Source organism: Pavona decussata, unplaced genomic scaffold (assembly GCF_977016875.1).
Source record: "Pavona decussata unplaced genomic scaffold, jaPavDecu1.1 SCAFFOLD_133, whole genome shotgun sequence".
Classification (NCBI taxonomy): Eukaryota; Metazoa; Cnidaria; class Anthozoa; order Scleractinia; family Agariciidae; genus Pavona; species Pavona decussata.
The window spans coordinates 4,074,815-4,094,057 of record NW_028145546.1 but is presented as its reverse complement, the minus strand read 5'-3'; the positions used below and the strand labels follow the sequence as shown (position 1 = coordinate 4,094,057).

The 19,243-nt window shown below is 37.9% G+C and overlaps 1 protein-coding gene across 1 annotated transcript; it reads left to right on the top strand.

Annotated features, from left to right (window-relative positions):
* The first annotated feature begins 797 nt into the window (after nucleotides 1-797).
* On the top strand, nucleotides 798-19,094 carry LOC146468334 (aryl hydrocarbon receptor nuclear translocator 2-like). Its single transcript, XM_085124998.1, has 17 exons — nucleotides 798-1,192; nucleotides 1,295-1,370; nucleotides 1,510-1,560; nucleotides 1,903-1,938; nucleotides 5,725-5,888; nucleotides 7,098-7,168; nucleotides 7,655-7,747; nucleotides 8,223-8,340; nucleotides 8,521-8,550; nucleotides 9,672-9,826; nucleotides 10,196-10,389; nucleotides 10,861-10,967; nucleotides 11,470-11,623; nucleotides 11,870-12,096; nucleotides 13,716-13,759; nucleotides 14,365-14,533; nucleotides 15,163-19,094. The coding sequence occupies exons 1-17, from the start codon at nucleotides 1,171-1,173 to the stop codon at nucleotides 15,681-15,683; spliced, it is 2,232 nt and encodes a 743-aa protein (XP_084981124.1). The 5' UTR covers nucleotides 798-1,170; the 3' UTR covers nucleotides 15,684-19,094.
* The last annotated feature ends 149 nt before the right edge of the window (nucleotides 19,095-19,243 follow it).

Here is a 19,243-nt window from a genome sequence, read left to right as displayed (position 1 = left end):
CAAACATGACAAGTACAAAATTAAGGAAATGCCTTATTTTCCGGAGAACGTGACTCCTGCTTTAATACTCACAATCAAACATGCATAAAAATTTTCAAGGGAGCACTCAGCATCCCTCTCCCCTCAGTCTCTTTAGAGAGCCTTATCCTGGATCTGGGAGTGGAGTGGCTACTTCTGATTAAGAAAGTTTTAGCCTGACCATAACAAGCCTTTCCACTCAACACAATACCCCCCCCCCCCCCCCCCTAACACCGAATGAAAACAATTACGTTTTCATGTAATTAATATCCCCCTGTTGTAGCGTGTGCGTTGTCACGACCCCGAAAAATCTTGCTAGTCAGCATTTCTCACGAATGATGGAGCAAGAGCTATACTAAAGAGGATTCTTTCAGACAGTAATCAGGCTAGCTTGTTTTTCTGTTTTCTTACGCGAAGAGACTGGTGATAATCTATGTGGTTATATTTGTGAAAGAGAATCGATATGGCTATGTTTATATTTTCGCGCCAAAGCGCGCATTTCCAAATCGGAACAACAAGGAGGACCGGAAGCGCGTGTTTATTGAAGAGTAATAAAACACAAGATTTGCAATCGATTTTCGAACGTAAGCGAAATAATTTCTTCACAAAAATATAATACACAGACCGGCACAGAGACCAGTCGCTTGGATCGTCAAGACGGCGTGATTCTTAGACGTCTTATCATTGGTTGTATCGAACAATAACGTGTTAAAATGAATAAAACATTTATAAAACCTCTTGTGATTGGCTTACTGCTGGAGAGTTGTGAATCCGACTCTATCGCTCTAGCGCCCATATATTGATTGTCTGCGCCGTTACTGCGTTGCATATTACAGAATTTATAGAGAAAAGCTGAAATTGTGTCTCTTTTACGGAAGACCGCCTGTTTTAATCTTCAGTTTCGGGTCGCAAACCTTTCAGGGGTATAACTTGATTGCTTTGTCGCATCGAAAAGGGATCTTTTTCACGCTGTTATCCAGAGGAAACTTGCAGAAAAAGTCTATCGACTGGGATGCCGCCATTGTAGAAACCGAAAGACAAGCCATATTTCATGGTTCCCTTCCGATCCATTACTTGCAGACGCCTTCTGATGTGTAGCTACGATTAATAGCAATCAAACTGGATCCGTTAGACGACTTCGATGCGTCCAAAATGGACGACTTTAACGATGATGGTAGGGTCGCTAGTACAATTAGGTGGACTGCATGTCCTGAATCCTGGAACATGGCGTTATTTCTTATGCAGACAGCAATTAATTTGCCTGTTTGTTGTTTAGATGACGGAATACCCGACAAGTCTTCCCACGGCCGGCTTAGAAAGAGGAAAGCGAACCAAAGTTTCATGATCAAGGAGTAAGTACTGTTTGGTTTAACTGGTGGTCCGTCTAGACGAGCTGAATTTTGCCATTGTCTCACCTTGCATTTTGCGTATCGATGGAACGGTAGTTGTAATTCGGTGTCGTTTAACCTTTATATTTGTTGTACTGTACAGAGAGGATTCGGACGACGACGATATTGAAAAAGGGGACAATAAAATTCCGAGGTAAGGTAAACACGATTGCCCCTTCTCGCCACAGGCATCTGAATCGTAAAGCTGTATGCCTGCACCCTAATTTCTACGTTTTAGATTGAGTTATGAAGCTTGGGTGTTTTGTTGGTGTTTTCCTTTTTTTCTCCAGTTTTGCAGGTTCTTTTTTTTGAAAGGCGTATGTTTTGAAAATGGTTTTGATCGTCGTGATCTGAACGAGAACTTAATTATAAGTTTGTTTAGCTTTCCATATAAGCTTAAGCACCACATCTTCTTGTGTTCATGGCAAATGTTGAATAGTTTTTATACAGCGATCAATGCAGAACCTAGACTTACTAATTTTCTCGCTTTTTGCAGGACTTCAGACGAGAGTAACAAGGAGAAATTTGCAAGGTTCGTCGATTACGTTCACTTGATAAACTTTTTGTTTTCACTGAGTTATGTACAATGTTTTGGTAGCTTCTGGTTTCTATCGATACATTTTATTCTTTGATTTTCTGAAGAGACACAGAAGCTACCAAAACTGGTTTATTGCATTAAATTGCCTGTTAACATCCCTCTATAGCTTGCAACCCTTTTATATCGTAAAGTATGTAGCATTTAATTAGGTTTTGAACCGATCGAAGTACTCTACGCAAAACATTCTAATCATTCATGTTCTTTAGATGTTTAGCCTGGCCAGCTGTTTTATTTCTTTAAACAAAATACTCGTGTGGCCTTATTGAGATGAATTGTATTAAACACATTGCAGCAATATTCTTTTAATCAAAATATTCTTTCTCGGTTTGAACCTACACGATTTAGTTTGTTGTGTACATGTCATATTAAATTTATGCCAGTAAATTGTGATGGTTGAGTAACGTGGTTGAAGCTTGCTCAGTCTTTTCCTGTTAATGGTTGATAGTCCCAGGACAGATGGTGAACATGGTAACACGCTTTTGCCAAATGCTTCCCCAAATCCTTCTCTTTATTTCCAAATTGTTTGGCAACTTACCTTAAATGGAAATCCTTTATGTATTCAATCATCATTTCATTTTTTTTCTCTTAGCCTGACTGCATTTTGATCTATGCAAAAATATTGCTGTTGTTGGTTTATAGATAAAATATTATGAAACTGACTGTGCCATATGTTGTGTTAATTTTTATACTCATAAACTGTGTCAAGTATTTGCTAAACATAAATTTCTGAATAGCACAACAATCAAGAAAGCTCTTGCCCATCTCCGTTTCATTGGTTGATTGCTGATTTTCAATTGAAGTCTTTTCCATAGTTATGTTGTGTTCTTTAGCCATTGGGTGATTCCATCACACAGATTGGAAAATTATAAAACCTCAAGACAGTGGAAACACTTCTTAGAGATTTTGCAAACAGTACCTTGCTTAAAAATGTGACAATATTGTAAAAATTAAATTTTGTTTTCTGAGAACTTGGTTTGTTTGCTCAGAATTTCTTTGTGTTTGTTCAAATATTTGATTCTTGATTTCAAATAAAGGTCTGGACATTTTGTGAGACAAAGATGACCGAGGCTGTGCACCAAAAACAGCTGAGAACTTGAGGTTTAAAGGTTTCAGTAGTTGTTTAATCATTAATATCCAGCCACAAAACCAAACAATATGTCTGGAAAAAGTTGTTCATGTTGGTAGTAGTGTATCTGATATTTTTTGTTTCAAATTATTTTGTGGTTTACTTTTCTGTGGTACTCCAGTATCAGTGGAAGCTAGTTCATGGCTCCATGCGCTTTTGTGAGTGACGTTGGCATAAGTCTTTGTAGGACTGGTCATGGGACAAGCTTCCTGAGACCAGTAACTGTTTTTAAAAATCAGAGCATTTTAATCAGTGAATTTTGGTCATGAAACCTTTTAACAAAAAGTATTATTTTATTGATTCTAAAGCAAAATTTATTCTAAAGCAAACAAAACTAGGTTTGTGTTGACACACATGAAACTAACTGACAGTAGTTTTGTAACAGCTCTTTGAGAGCTGCTAACTTCTTTGGCCCTAATTGTAGCAGCTGTTGTTGTCCTTAAGTTTTTTGCAACTTAGGGGCATTGTTTCTGTTGTTTGGTATATTGCTCTGTTAAAGAGTATTGAGCTGATATAATAGTATGAGACATGACAAGAGCTGCTACACAACTCCTTGTAGTTTGCTCTGATTACAATAATTATTTGTGTGGGACTATTTCATTTTTAAAATTTCCGATAAGTTTTAGTGTTTTTAGAGCTATTGAAAATAGCTATTTTTGGTATCGTCGCTATGTAAGTTTTATTATTATCATTCAAGGCGCTGTAAACTTCTGGATGCCCAGAACCTTAGCAAACAATGGTTGGGTTGGGTTATTATTATTATAAAATGGCAGTCAAAACTTCTGGATGCCCAGATTACCTAAACAATGATTGGGCGGCCAGCCGTAGCCAATCAATATGACGACCAAAGTCCATACAATTAAACTCCAAACTTCTAATCATAAAATTCCTAGTAATTAAATTCTAAAACTGTTTATCATCCATAAAATCCTCAATCTAAATACTAAAAGTTCTGTTCATCGCGATGAAAACACTTGAGTGAGCTTGTGATAACTGGTTTCTGTATCTGCAGAGCTATTATGTCGCTTTTATCTCCCACTAGCTCTTTAAGTGCCTTCCTGACATCTCTTGAGTAACCTCCGAGTACATCCACAATAATATTGAACTGTCTCACACAATATTCAGGATATCTCTGCTCAAGCTCCCAGCGTAATGGCCCGTACTTTGTTGTCTTCTTGGCATCTTTCTCCTCCCTGTTTTCAACCCAAGGGCAGCTCATCTCTATCACCGATACTTTCTTATTCTCCTTGTCCACGATGGTGGCGTCGATCCTATTCGCCTTTACATGCGTGTTATCTGCATACAGGGGAATGTCCCAATTTGCTATCGTCCTCTTATTCTCATACGTAAGCTTAGGCTGGGGCTTCGAAAACCATGGAACCTCTAATGTAACTAGGTCCAGTGTCCTGATTACTTGAAAAAACAAAATCTTAAGAGCGTTTTATTATTATTATTATTATTATTATTATTATTATTATTATTATTATTATTGTTATTATTAACAATGGATGAATGAAACAGGCAATACAAACACAACAAAAAAGAGCCATTTCTAGAATTTGCAACGAGTTGTGTACTACAAAAGTACACTTTTTGTGTCTACGGCTTCTAGAGGAGCGTAGACACTATGTCATCGGGTTGAGTGAAAGAGTGTAAGAGTGTAAATGCCACAGGAATCCCAAATGGAATCCTATCAAAAGCCGACGCTAATCCTCGACTGACCGAGATCAATGGCGACAATACGGTAAATGATGTTTTCCGATGTTGATTTGCTTTTTACAAAAAGTTTAAGTGATGATTTGAACCAGAATTCTGTAACTTCTGTAATTTTCATCACAAACGTGCCCTAATTTACTGAGAGTGATCGCTTTGAACAAACACGGAGTGTCTTCAAATTTTACATGCGTGTTTGCACGCACGCAAAAAAACTGAAAGTTTTTTGCCTCTAATAGCAGCATCGTTTATTTCAATAAAATGTTTTGTTGATTTTTGTCTTTGTCAATTCATATATGCGTTTGAGAAGCGACAGATGCGTAATCAAGGACAATTTGCATAAGCGGGTTGAAATTTGATATGCCAAAGGTCTTCATCAACATGCCATGAATTTTGGCAATTTTTGCGTTCAAGTGTGTTTTTCAGCAGATGATTAATAGGTAACCATATTATTTTACATCAGAAAACATTTGTTTAATCATTCCAGTTTAATATGCAGTTAATTTTGGAAGCCAACGACATTTATTTATCTACTGCCCATTTTATTAAGTTAAACCGCTCTAAGAAAAAGTTAATTTATGCAAAAACTATGGAAACACGACAGGAGTCAAAAGGGTTAAAGAATGATACTTGCCGTTCATAAGTTCAGTATAGATTAAATAATAGTTTCTGATTGCCTACAAAAGCAAGAAAAAAAAATATTCCCGCTGCAGAGCCACCTTGCATTCACGAGTTGGCTCATAGAGCCCTTTGATCTCACTGCTTGTTTTTCTGTTACTTTAAGAATTTATTAAAGAAACCAATAGTTTATTTTAAAAAATGTTATTACATACATCCCTCATTTAACTCTGTTAACCCATTGTTGTGGCAATCTTTTACAGGGAAAATCACAGCGAGATTGAGAGAAGAAGAAGAAATAAAATGAATGCATACATCAACGAGTTATCTGACATGGTGCCATCTTGCAACGGATTAGCTCGTAAACCAGATAAACTCACAGTTCTTAGGATGGCTGTAAACTACATGAAGTCACTGAGAGGAACAGGTAGGTATTTTCTGAGTTCTTTTGAAAATGCTTGATCACTGGTTGTTAACTTAGTGTGGACTTTCTCAACATCCCTTACTCACTTCTGGCATAGGAAAAAATCCTTTGGGGGTGGGGTTGAAGCCTCTGATGGTTTTTTGCAAGATTGGGTCAATATTTGATGTATGCTTTATATCATCCCATATCTGCGATACCTCACTACACTTTCCCAAAATGCGTCTAAGGGCCAAACAAACAGCTTCTGATTTCAAAAGGTGCTAACCAAAAACAACACAATGTTATACAGTCAACTCTTGCCTTGTGGACACCTCGCTATTATGGACACCCTGATAATACGGGCAGCAGCTGAATCCCCAGCAAAAATAAATTACAGACGTTTGACTGAAATAACTTCCCGCTATTACAGACTCTCCCTATTAAGGACACTAAGTTGCAGTCCAGAGAGTGTCCGCATTAGAGGGAGTTGACTGTATTGGCATAGGCTATATTTTATATCATTCTGAAAAGTGATAAGGACTTCCCAGTAATGGTTGTTACTGGGATAAAATTAACTGAGATAGAGATATGGATATGATATGGATAGAGACATGGACATGATTGTAGCTATGAAAATTCAGGAATTCACATTATGTATACTGCAAAATTGACGGAACTGCCAAAATTTCAAATTTTATGAACTTATAAATGGTAAATTTGTACATATATTCAATCCGGGGTGTTCAGTCATGAACGTATGTGGCTGTTTGGTGGGAGTGTTAAAGTGAGCTACCAACTGAACCAACATGATTGCCATGGTAACCCTTGTTCTAAATGCAATTCTAAACTGACAGGGTGCATAAAAACATGTCTCTGTGGTATGTATTTATTTGCACTTGCCAATAAAAATATTGTACAATGCCTTTGGGCTGGATGAAATGCCAAAAAAATTTTTAGAATTTCCAAAGTTAATTCACTGCTCATCACACAACTCCCATGAAGTGGAGCAATCAAAATCACAAGTCAACACAATGGCATCTAATTGTTTTTCAATTGACATTTAAGTTTTGATTGTTCCTTTTGAACTACCACTTTTGAGCAGGCTTCTGATCACCTTTTACCTGAAACCTTGCACCAACGCATACAAATAACAAGATCATACCTTGTGAACTCAATTGAAAATAAATTTGTTCCACTTTTTTCTGATTGGACTGTGTATATTGCAATTTGTAGGTCAGCCTCCTGATGTGTCTCATAAACCCTCATTTTTGTCTGATCAAGAATTGAAGCATCTCATTTTGGAGGTAAAGATACCAGTATGAGTAAAATAGACCTAATGGTGTCTTGGTGTTATTGTAATATAGTGACAACAAAATTTTCATCTGTTATGTTACATGTACAAGTCCTGTTAAAAAGCAGATTTGAAACTACTAGTGTGGTACAAAATGCATGGGCTGCATAGCATTTTTAGAAGAGGAAACTTTATTTAGTGTGTACCAGAATGCTAGAAACTAGGAAATATCCAGTATAAAATTTTCCAGTACTACTAGTAACCAGTAGAAAGGACAGTAGAGGGTTGTCCAGATTAGATAGCTGTTCCAAAGAGGTGTCTGCTTTAGGTATATATGGTATATAAATGCATTACCATTACCATTACCATTAAGTGTCTTTAGTGGATGTGTCCATGATAAAGAGATGTCTACAATTAGTGCTAACCACTTTAAGAAGATGTACAACAGTCCATATCATCAAAAGGTGGTTTTAGAAAGAGCACTTTTCAATCTTTCCAGGCAGCTGATGGTTTCCTGTTTGTGGTGAATTGCCACACTGGAATTGTGGTTTATGTGTCAGACTCCATTACCCCAGTCCTGAATCAACCTCAGGTAAATATTAGTAATATTTTTCCTTACATGATTATCATTTGTGCATATTGTTCTCTGTCTGTGGAGTGAACTTTTTCTCTGTATCTAATGAATCAAGGGACAACAGAAAAGAGGACTTGTCTTGTAACATTGTTTGATCTTAGTTATAGTGACCAGATTATGACACTACAAATTGTTGGCTGGTGCTGGGAGCACTTCATACATTTTCATTGATATAAAGTTCTCAACATTGCCTGGTGGGAGAGGGAGGGAGACATTCATAACAACTTAGGTTCAACTAAATGCTGCCTGTTGCAGTTCTGGCAAAATAGTTATTATACATACCTGTTGAAAGTATCTGTCGATTTTGCTGAAGCTGCTGCTGTTACTTCCGCTTCACTCTAATTTACCCAAAGTATAGGAACAAGTGTTCACACTTAGTTATTTTAAATCTATTCCTAAGTTTCATATGGTATTGTTGTGTTCATGTCTGCAGAGTGCATGGATGAATCAAGAGATATTTGACTTGGTACATCCTGATGATGCAGATAAAATAAGAGATCAACTTTCTGCTACCGAGTCTCCAGATGCTGGTAGAGTCCTTGACTTAAAAAGTGAGCTTTAGTTCTTAAATTAGTCACTAATGCTAAGCATGACTGGTCTGTTAAGTTGAAGTTGCTGTTTCAGTTAAATCAGTTTGTATGGTCTGGGTCATAGAATGTTTTACTCCTTTTATATCAGTGTCATAAAGTCAAAACATAACTTTAATTTGTTGTGTTTGCTTCTCTTTGTAGCTGGTAGTGTGAAGAAGGACAGCCATGGAGGTAGCTACAATATGTAATACATCAGAACCTTTTAAGCCTTTGTATCACAGACGTTTTGGGTATATAGCTCTTCTTCAGACTCAGTGAACATGGAGGAAAGGTGTTATATACCTGAAACATCATATTTATTACATTGTCAATCTTACCACTAATACAATATTGCAAGTGTCACACATCACTAACAAACTTTCTGTTTGCCATTTATTGTTCAAAATAGTGGGAATTCTGAGAGGAGTAAGTTATTAATATTTTATTAAAAACTGCATCATTGTATAATGCAATTCGAGGGATTTGATTGGCTTAGCGGCCATGGTATATGAGCAATTATACCATGGCCGAGAAATGGCGACCATTAAGTTGCCTTCTGGTCGTTCTTGCACAGCGAAATCAGTAAGATCTAGCAATATTTCTCAGTTGTTTTTAATAAAACAATTATTCCACTTGCGCTTGTTGGATATGAGATGATTATAGCCAACTCGGCGCTACGCGCCTCGTTGGCTATCTATCATCTCATATCCAACACGCGCTCGTGGAATAATTGTTAATTATCATATGACAGAAAACTACAATACTGAACAGTTATTGTGAATGAGCATGGAACTGTTGTCACGTTATAGTCTGTCTTGGAGTGTGGCCAATGTGCGAGCCAGCTAGCCAAACGTGCGAGCCATGCGAGCCAAACGTGCGAGGCATGCGAGCCAAACGTGCAAGCCATGCAAGCCAAACATGCGAGGCTTGCGAGGCACGAACAACCCCCAACATAAATGCTAACCATTAAGCTAACCGGGGAGCTACTTAAGCTAACCTGAGTGCTATTTAGGCTAACCGGATTGTTTTTTAGGCTAACCTGAGTGCCTTGCACGTCTGCCTCGCATGGCTCGCTGGCTCGCAGATTGTCAAGGCCCTCTGTGTTGCCATGAACAGCAGAAATGCTGTGGTAATTTGGGAAGAGAAAAAAATTGTATAACATGACTAGGGTTAAAGGTAAACATAATAACAAATAATGTAATATTGTATTGCGTAACATTTTTCTGAGTAATTTACAGGGCATGGATACATGATAAGTTGTTTTCTGTTTGAAAAAGCAGTTTGTTTGACATACTGAAATTGTGTTCTTTTAGCTTTGTCAAGGATGTATTCCAATTCAAGAAGGAATTTTATTTGCCGCATGAGGTGTGGAGAGGAGGAAAGTGATACCACAACAAGAGGAAAGGACAATCGCTTAAAGCTTCTTGATGATGAGTATGCTATTGTGCATTGCACTGGTTACATCAAGGTAAGATAACTTTAAAGCTAAAAGTTGAGGTCATTTCTTACTATGTGGGGGGGGGGGGGGGGGCACTAACATCTGTTTCTAACACCAAAGTAAAGTAACTGTAACTGAGGTGGTCGTACCATGTCATAAGGCAAATCCCACAGGGAGTGCTAGGCAATTGTTTTGATTAGTATAAAAACCAGAAGAAATATGAGTATCTTAAATTTACTCAACCAATTAGGTTATCATATAGGCACAATGTAATTCTCATAGAAAGACAAAGCAAAGAGTTTGTGATGTTGATTGTCAATTATTTGAAGCACTTAAACTTAAGTATACTTCCTACATGTGAGTTAAATTGCAGCTTACAACATTTTTATTTGTTTTTAGACTTTTGGGAACAACTCAGCTGTGTGTGGTCCAGGGGGTGAGACAGACAACAGTGAAACTAGCTGTCTGGTAACCATTGGGAAACTGCAGCCTACCAGTATTCCTCAGAGTAGCGACTTAATGGACAGTCCACCGGTGACAGAGTTCATTTCCAGGCATAGCTTGGATGGGAAGTTCACTTTTGTAGATCAGAGGTATTCAATCGTTGCCCTGATGTTACCCCCAGTGGTGTGTGGATCCTTATGGAAATTTCTTGCTTAAATCTTAAGAGAAATGAAACATGATACCCTCATTTATCCTTTAGTTCATGTCTGTAGTGCTTTGTTTGATGCTGTACTGGATGGCTCTAACTTTGATCTGCCAACAAAATCCTTCAGTCTGACCATTCAGATGAAAGCTATTTGAATGTGGTTTGCCTTTTGATTTGTTTCTGTTTCAAAATTTTGCAAAATGGAATGTGAGATCTGTCCAGTTTTCAATCTGAATCCCGTTTGGTTGAAAATTTTCTACACTTACGTAACACACATTGGCATTTGAAAGTAAGTAACATGTTACATGGGTACATGTTCTGTTCCCTTTCGATGTGCAATAATTATAATAATATTATAATATTAACAAACTCTCAGTTGTGCTATATATAATATTCATTGTTTTTTGCATTTCAGAGTGGTAGATGTTTTAGGTTACAAGCCACAAGAACTTCTTAATGAAGTCTGTTTTGATTTCTTTCACCCTGATGACCTGGAGCATATGATGGAAAGCTATCAGCAAGGTTTGAACCCTTCTTCAATAGTTGTTCTTGGGGGTGGGCTCATGTTATAGTTGAATATTTTAGAGTTGGCCACTCAAGATCAGGAATGGCCATCTGTTTTTGACGTGTTCACTCACAGTCTGAATAAACTTGCAAACATTAACCTATGTTTCTTTGAAGTAGGAAAATGTTTTTCTCTCAATAGCATTGTTGCTTCAGCTATGGAAGTTTTGCCTCTTAAACAGATTATGATTACAGTTAATCCACATTAGCAGTTCCAACATTACTGCAGCAATTTCTACTCCAGCTAGTTACTTATAAAGAATTCTGAATGCAGCCTATTATCAGAAACTCATTCAAACTGGATTGCATTTCAATAGGTGGGGAAGGGGGGGACAGATCCAAATGCATTTAGATGGGAGTAATAATTATTTCAATCGAAATACAGTTGGATCTGCCCCTCTCCATTCCATTTCATTATGGTAGCTCTCAATGCCTTTAAATTTATATTGTGTTATTTCAGTCATGAAACTGAAGGGTCAAACACTGTCTGTGAGGTACAGATTCCGTGCCAAGGATGGAAATTGGGTGTGGCTCAGAACAAGCTGCCACAGTTTTCAGAATCCGTACACTGATGAGGCAGAGTACATTGTTTGCTCCAACTGTATTGTTCAAAGGTGTGTGGTTTCTGCAGTGTTTTCTTGATGCTCCATAAAAATCATTTCTTTAACACAGCTCAAAACGTTCAAAGAGTGCTGCATGCTTAGTTGTTGGAAAAGATAGACTTACAGTATTTCCTATTGGAATCATTTGCAAGATTTAAATCACTCTAAACCAGATTTTAAGATTCATTTAAGCCATGTGAAAGAGAGATTGTGTGCAAACATGCAAAATGTTTAATACTGTTGTTTTTTTACATGTAGTAACAGCAGCATGCAGCAGCCTATCACCCTAAACCTGTCCAGCCCCACAATAAACTCCTCTCGCAGTGGACCTTTGACTGGCAGTTCAGATTATTCTGACATCTCAGCTCACACAGACTTGACAAGTCCTGATTCTGCAGCCTCACTCTACCAGAGACGTGCTGCACTTCCTCCAGGACGGGAAGATGCCATCTGTCACTACCCCCCTGGGGCACCAGTTCAAAAAGGTAGGAGAGGTCCTTCCTTTAGAGAGAGTCCCAGGTTAGTTTGAACAACAGCCTTGAAGCGAGTTAGGTTCACAAATCATCCTAAATAACAACAATGGCTTCTTGGCAGGTGGTTTGTAGCAGAGAAAAGGCCATGTAAAGCAGAGTGGCGGCTAAGGCAAACTGAAAGTTTATGCCATGATCAGAACTTTATACCCCAACAAAGCTTTGAGGGGAAGGGTGCGGGTACTCCTCAGAATTTTTGGTTGGGGTGTCAGGTTTGTTGTTGGAAGCTGATCACTGTTTTTTTTTACTGCCCATTCATGTAAATGTTACCAGCTATCATAAAAAAACATTTCCATAATTATTGAAACTGCTTTCCAAATTCATTGTATTTTGAGAAAACTTGTTTTGTTTTGGGAATTTCCTTTCCATAAGCAATGTAAAAACATCCAGCAGATAATATCACATTTTAAATCCATCAACTGTAAAGAAATTGCTCTTTATTTGAGCATTTTCTTTCGTTAAAAAAACAACACTGACTTCAAGTTCTGCCATGTTTCAATGGTTTCCATTCTTCCCACTGCCATCTTGCTCCCATCATTCCCTGGGTGACACTTGCTATCTAGAATTCATACCCATTTCCAGACCTGGTTTCAGGATGCCATGTTTTAAGACCTTCAGACCAAAATGGTCAAAATCTATACCCTATTTCAGATCAAAACAGCTTAAAAACCGTACCCTTTATAATTATACTTATATACCAAGTATATAGGTTAGTACCCCCCCCCCCCCCTTCCAACTAGGCCTTGTTGTTTTCATATTTGTTGGTAGTGCACTGTATAGTGCTCTACCCACTATGTTGTCAGGGATGTAAGAGTGAGTGAGTGAGGGAGTGTCTGTAAAAAAACAGGTCCGCAGCGCGTACACAGCACAATCCACATGTACGCAATGCATACTTAGTTTTAAAACTTGAGTTCACCATCACTGACTTTGTAACTGCACAAGTGATAATGCTGCAAGACGAAATAATACAGTCAAATGGACACTGTTGGGACAAGGAAAAATCCCAGTATAAACAGGGGGTCAGCTTTGTGCAAGTTAATTTTAGGGAAAATACCTGGGCAAGGACCTAGTAAACTGTCTATTATAACAAGGTGTCCATAAAGCAGGGTTCCATTTTCTCTCATTACCACTTTACACTGTTTACACTGTAGCTCCAAGGGTCCAGTTAATGTGCTACAGGGTTCATACCGGTCATGGAAAACCTGGGAAGTCATGGAATGTTATAATTTCATTTTTCAGGCCTGGAAAGTCATGGAATTTAGGTGTGGGTCATGGACAGTCATGGAAAATGATGTTTATTAAAAAGCACAAAATAATTTTTTTTTTTTTTTTTAGCGAAGAAAATAATAAAAACATACCCAAAATGAAAGATGATTTCCAAGAAAATTGTCAAATTTAGGTCATGGAAAACTTGGAGAAGTCATGGAAAAGGTCATGGAAAGTCATCGAATTTCAAAAGCTCGAAAGAGTACGAACCCTGTGCTATTAATGTAAGGAATTCCTTGTATATTGCAACACTGCGTCATAAGTTTGCCCCAGCCTCATTAAACTGAATCAAAAATTATTTCTTTCAGTCTCACCACGGATGGGAGAAGGAGGTTTAGATGCTCTCTCCAAGGTTTGTTTTCTTTTATTTCAGTGACTTTTGAACTGGCCTTTGGATCTGTCACATTGAGCTCCCTGTACTGTATCAACAGAGCTACCCTGTAGAGCAGCCTTGTGTAATAAGTTTTGATCCCTGGGACCAACTGAACTGTTTTGAAGGAAGATGTTTGCATATTTTTGAGGGAAGTGCTTTTGAGAAGGTGTTTATGAAGTATTTTATTAAGGAGATCTTTTTTCATGATTCACACTTACCTGTGATCAAATAAGAAGGGTCTGTTAAATATAAGGTGTTTACTTTAAGAGCACAAAGATAGTAAGTTTTTTGTTAATCTGTGAGTTTATTAAATCATTTTATGGCATACTAAAAGAGTGTCAGGAACCATTTGGTGAATTGGTTTTCAGGTCTCACATTCAAACAGAAAGCATTGACACGCAGCACTGACCAGTCCACATCCTTCATAAAATGGTTTTGTTAACTCACAGACTTGCAAAATCTTATCACCTTATGACTGTCAAGGTAAAAACCTTATGTATCACTAAATGTTCTTATTTTTTGTTTGACTACGGTTAATATACACCCTTGGTACCAGCAATGTTGTTTCTGTCATATTCTTGTAGGCAAGTGAGTTAAGCGACAAGAGAGGAAACACTTCACCTAACACTTCAGCCACTCAAGTAGTTCAAAAATCTGATGCTGCTATTGTGAGTCCAGTTCCTCCTGGCAACACTGCCCCTACACAGAGACTTGGAGCGGCAATGATGCAACACGCGATGGATCAGAACAGTGGTAACGCATGTTTTCTATCTAATTATCAGTATGTTTCAAGGTGCCATTGACACATTGCTGCGTGCTTCATTTTGGTTCTGACAGCTTGTCTCAGAATGATGTGTTTTACGTTATTTTATCAAGACAAGCTGTGGATCTTAGCACTGTAGGGTAGATGTTAACGTTGCAGTGCTCTGACTTAGATGAAAAACTGAGAGGGCAGCAAATCAACGATGAATAAAATTTTGCATTTTTTAATAACAATAAAATTAATATGTTGTTTGAGTTATCACTATTTTGCACACATTTTCATGAATAATATTGGAATACATGTAAATTAAATGCACAAGATTGATGGAGAAAGAGCAGAACAATAGTGCATTACAAGATGTTGCTGCAACTTGAAGCAGATCTTTTCAACATTTCTGTTCATTTGCTAGTAACAGTGGATCTTGATGGAAAAGGGCAGAGAGCTGGCCTTGAGTATTGACAACATTGTTAAAGAGTTCTTTTTGGGGAAGGGGGAGATAGGGTAAGGTGACCATCTCATTTACTTGGGTAAACTCAGAGGTCCACAACCCACCTCACAGTTAACACAATCCTAAATGCTGAAACTCAAAAAATAACACCAGCCTTGTTTTGTCTTGCAGTAGACCTAGATAGCCAAGAGTTCTCAGCAGGACAAGCAGGTAGCCTTCTGGCTGCACTGGTGCAGAGGCGAAATGCAATGATGTCTGCTGTTGCTGCACAGAACCAATCCCCGCAAGGAGGGTACAATTTGATGAATGGAGGGATGTCCTCCATGATGCGACCTGGCATGGTTGGACAACAGCGACCTGTAGGAACCATGTCACCCATGGACATGCTGAGGGCACAGATGCCACGTACCATGGGTGATATGAGCTCTGGTGGGATTATAGGATATGGCAGTGCTACAACAACCAGAAATAGTCAACCAGGAAGCAGCAGTGCAGTGGATACAAACCAGGGTATGAGTGGGCGAGAAATGATGCCTGGATCGTGGCAGCATCAAATGAAGCCACCGCCAACATCAACACTACCATCACAGATAGAGCCATCCGCTCCACCTGGAATGTACAGTGGCATGAGACCACCAACAACGTCAAATGGTCGAGGGCCAGCGGCAGGTTTTCCTAGTTATTACCAGTAGCACAGCAAAAACCTGTGGACTTACTTTATACCAAGTGCTTAGTGCATCATACTTAGTGAACCACGCCGTCCAAGAATGATTCCTTACTTTGTCCATCTACTTGTAGATGAAGGTTCTCAAACTCTCACCAGCTTGTGACTTGCAGTTGACAGCTTCTGTGAAGGACCTTATTCCACACAGAGAGAAAAGTTTATATGTGATACATATACAACTGTGTCACATTCCACTGGTATATGTAGTTGTTACATCGAAATCCTTCTAACTGAGTAACAGAAGAACACTGGTTACACCACTAACCTGTTAAACAGGTGCTGAAAACCTGTTAATTACAGTAACTGTGTTTTGATCCAGTGTGCCTGGTAGTCCTTAACACTTAACATTATGGATGGTGATTTTCAATTCCCTTGTTTGTGGAGTTTCATTTTCAACTTCTTTTGAGCAGTGGGGCAAAAAGGTAGCAAATTAACCCTTAATGCTCCTCTATCAACATGCATTTTCTCCCCACTGTTCACAGTATAGTTATTAGTTACAGAATTAATCAGGAGAATTTGTTTTATAATCAAGGCATTTATCTCTCATGACATGCATATGTGATCACAGTGATATAGTAAGACAAATTAGGATGAGGCTGGCTACTCTCAACAGAAAGGTTAAGTTGCAAACAGAGAATAAAGGTTTTTAGTTTATAAAACATGTTTCTTCTGGCGTGTTCAAATGCCATCATCAGTTACAGATAGTACAGCAATGACATTTGAACATGCCAAAACATGTTTTATAAATTAAAAAATATTGTTAGAACTATAATTATTGCAATTTGTTGTCAGTCTGCTGCTTTCTCAACCAAAATGTTAACTAATGTCAATCTGTATAAAAATATTCCTTGTGATTCTCAAAGCATGCAGGCAAATTATGTTGACAGCTGGTCAATTCGCCCACTGCCCAGTCCTTAATGTAGACCCCTGTATAGAGATTTCATTAAGGGATGGGCACCGGCAAATTGACTGCTTGTAAACACAGCTTTGCCTGCTTTCTTTCAACACCTCAGCCGACTTTTTCCATAAAATAACATGCATCCAAGTTAACTATCTTGCCCGGGTGCACTTATTTCTTGCGCCCCTGTTCAAAATCTTAATCAGCTGTAGGCCACATTGAAAAAATCCGAATACATGTTGCATCCCATGTTACAAAAACTTTTGCGTGTGATTTTATTGCATGAAATTTTTTCTTGTAAACTAGGAACAGTTTTGAAATGTGTCTTCACCTGCTTGATACATGTATTACTTTTTTGTGTGACAATAATGTCTTTTACAGTAGACTGATACTACTCTCTTTGTTTGCTTTTTTCCTCTTCTGCCAGCAACCTCATCATTTATTTTGTCATTTCTTTGTTGAAATATTTTGATTTTGTCACATGTAATTAGGTAAAGTGCCTCTTTTAAAGGAATTTTTAATGCGTTTTTTCAAATCAAACTTATTTTAACAGGATTCCACAAAGATAGTCACTGTGGGAAAATAGTTGCTCATGTCAGTTGTGGCTCATACAGGGATGTAGCTAAGAAAACCTTTAGAAGGCTCATTACTGAACCTAGTCAGTTCTTTTGGACTGTGCACCTTTAAAATAAATATTAGCCTCAAGTATTTGTGTTCTGATAGCTCAAATTAATCTTTTCTCTCATAGACGTGTACATATCATAAGTGTATTTTGTGTTCTGCTAAAGGACAGTGCCTCCTAATACAGAGGTATTCTTGTGTAGTTTATGACTTTGGGGAAAAGCAGATCTTAGCGATGGCTATTGGAATCCAAAAAAAGATTGGGGGTAGCCACACATTTTTCAGAGATAGTTAAGCAACTTACAATAAATCTAAAAAGCGCTAAAATACAAAAAAAATGTAATCTGTGGCATTTTTTGCCAAAAGTGAAGCTAAATTATCTCCAAAAAATGTGCAGTTACCCCTAATTTTCTTTTTGGATTCCAATAAAACCTTGCCAAGATCTGCTTTTCCTGCATAGTTATAAATCACACCATGTATGTCTGTTTTAACAGGCACTGCTGTTAAGAAACCCAACTTTCTCTGACCATTGCATGATGCGCAGTAGCAAAAGGAGGCACTGTCCTTAACTTTCAGACATCAAATTTTGCCTGCAGCCAGCTCTTAGTGACATCCCTGCTCATAGAGATACAGCTTCAGCCAGCTGCTGTTTGTTATGAATATTTTGCCAATTTACTTTGTTATGTCTGGCACTCGGTACCGTATTATGCATAAAACAGTTTGTGGCTGATCAAACTGTGCTTGATACTTCAACTTTACATTTCTTTCATATTATTTCCAGTTTAGAATGTGGAAAATACAGCTGTTTATTCAATTGTTTGACTGAGGAACAAATGATTTGGGTGATTGTAACAACATGAAACAAAATTAATTTTTGACAAAGACATAAAAGTTTTAAAATGTCGTAGGTAGCTGCCAAGTTACTATCTCAACCACAAATGATGGAACAGTAGCTGATTTCTTTCCTCCTTTCTGCTTCGGTGTTGATCTTCAGCAAGCCAGAGTGGAAGCAAACCTCTGAATACAGAATTGTGGAGGGGGGGGGGGGTGGGTGGGGGGGAGGGATAAGAGGAACAGTACATGTTCAGTGTTCTACAGTTGATACTTGATTTATGTGTGGTGACCAGAATTGTTGATTTACTCATTTATTTATCAGAGTATTTTGAATAGTTAACACACCCTTCGCAGAAGCCCATTGTCACAGAGTTTGTAGCAAGCTACAGGATTATTTCATTAGATTTGCAAGTGTTGGCGTGGAGTGATTGGACAAGTTCTGATTGAGCAGAGTTCTTATTTTTGTGTGAAATTTATCTTAAACCCTTGAGAAAAGGAATACTTTCTCCATATTGAATCAAATGGTCACTACTTTCAAAAAATACAGTATGCAAGGACTTAGGGTACTACAACAACACTATTACGTCTACTAATTACTACTACAGTTTTGAGATGCAACTTAGTGTTAAGTAAAATAGGCTTGTGTCATGGGCTTGATTAGGTTAAAGAACTGCTTATAATGGAATTTTTTATATAATTTGTTATGTTACCAAGGCATTTTTATCATTCGTATGTTCTAGGTCGCCTACAAATACCCGAAGCTTTTCGTTGTCATACAATAATTGTATTACTTATGTCACGAGAGGATTGATTGTGTGACAAGGCACGAAGGGGACTTCAGAGGCACTGAAAACGTATTGTACCATAATATTCTGAAAGAGATGAGAATATAATTGCCAGTGCACAAAAGCAAACGTTTGACATTCCTGAGGCACTTTGTGTTTTATTCAATATTGATGTAGGTGAACTTTAGATAGTGTTTAGATCATGTAATAATTACATTAAAAAAAAGGTATTCAAAATCAATGATCAAGTTTGTTGCTGGTTGATGTAAAGGACAATGCTTCCCCTTTTGTTAGTGCGGATACTTTCTATGAATCACAGGATGGTCTGGGATAGCCTATTTTGATAGTTATTCTATTTGTGAACCACCACTGTTGTTTTTGTTTTTTTGT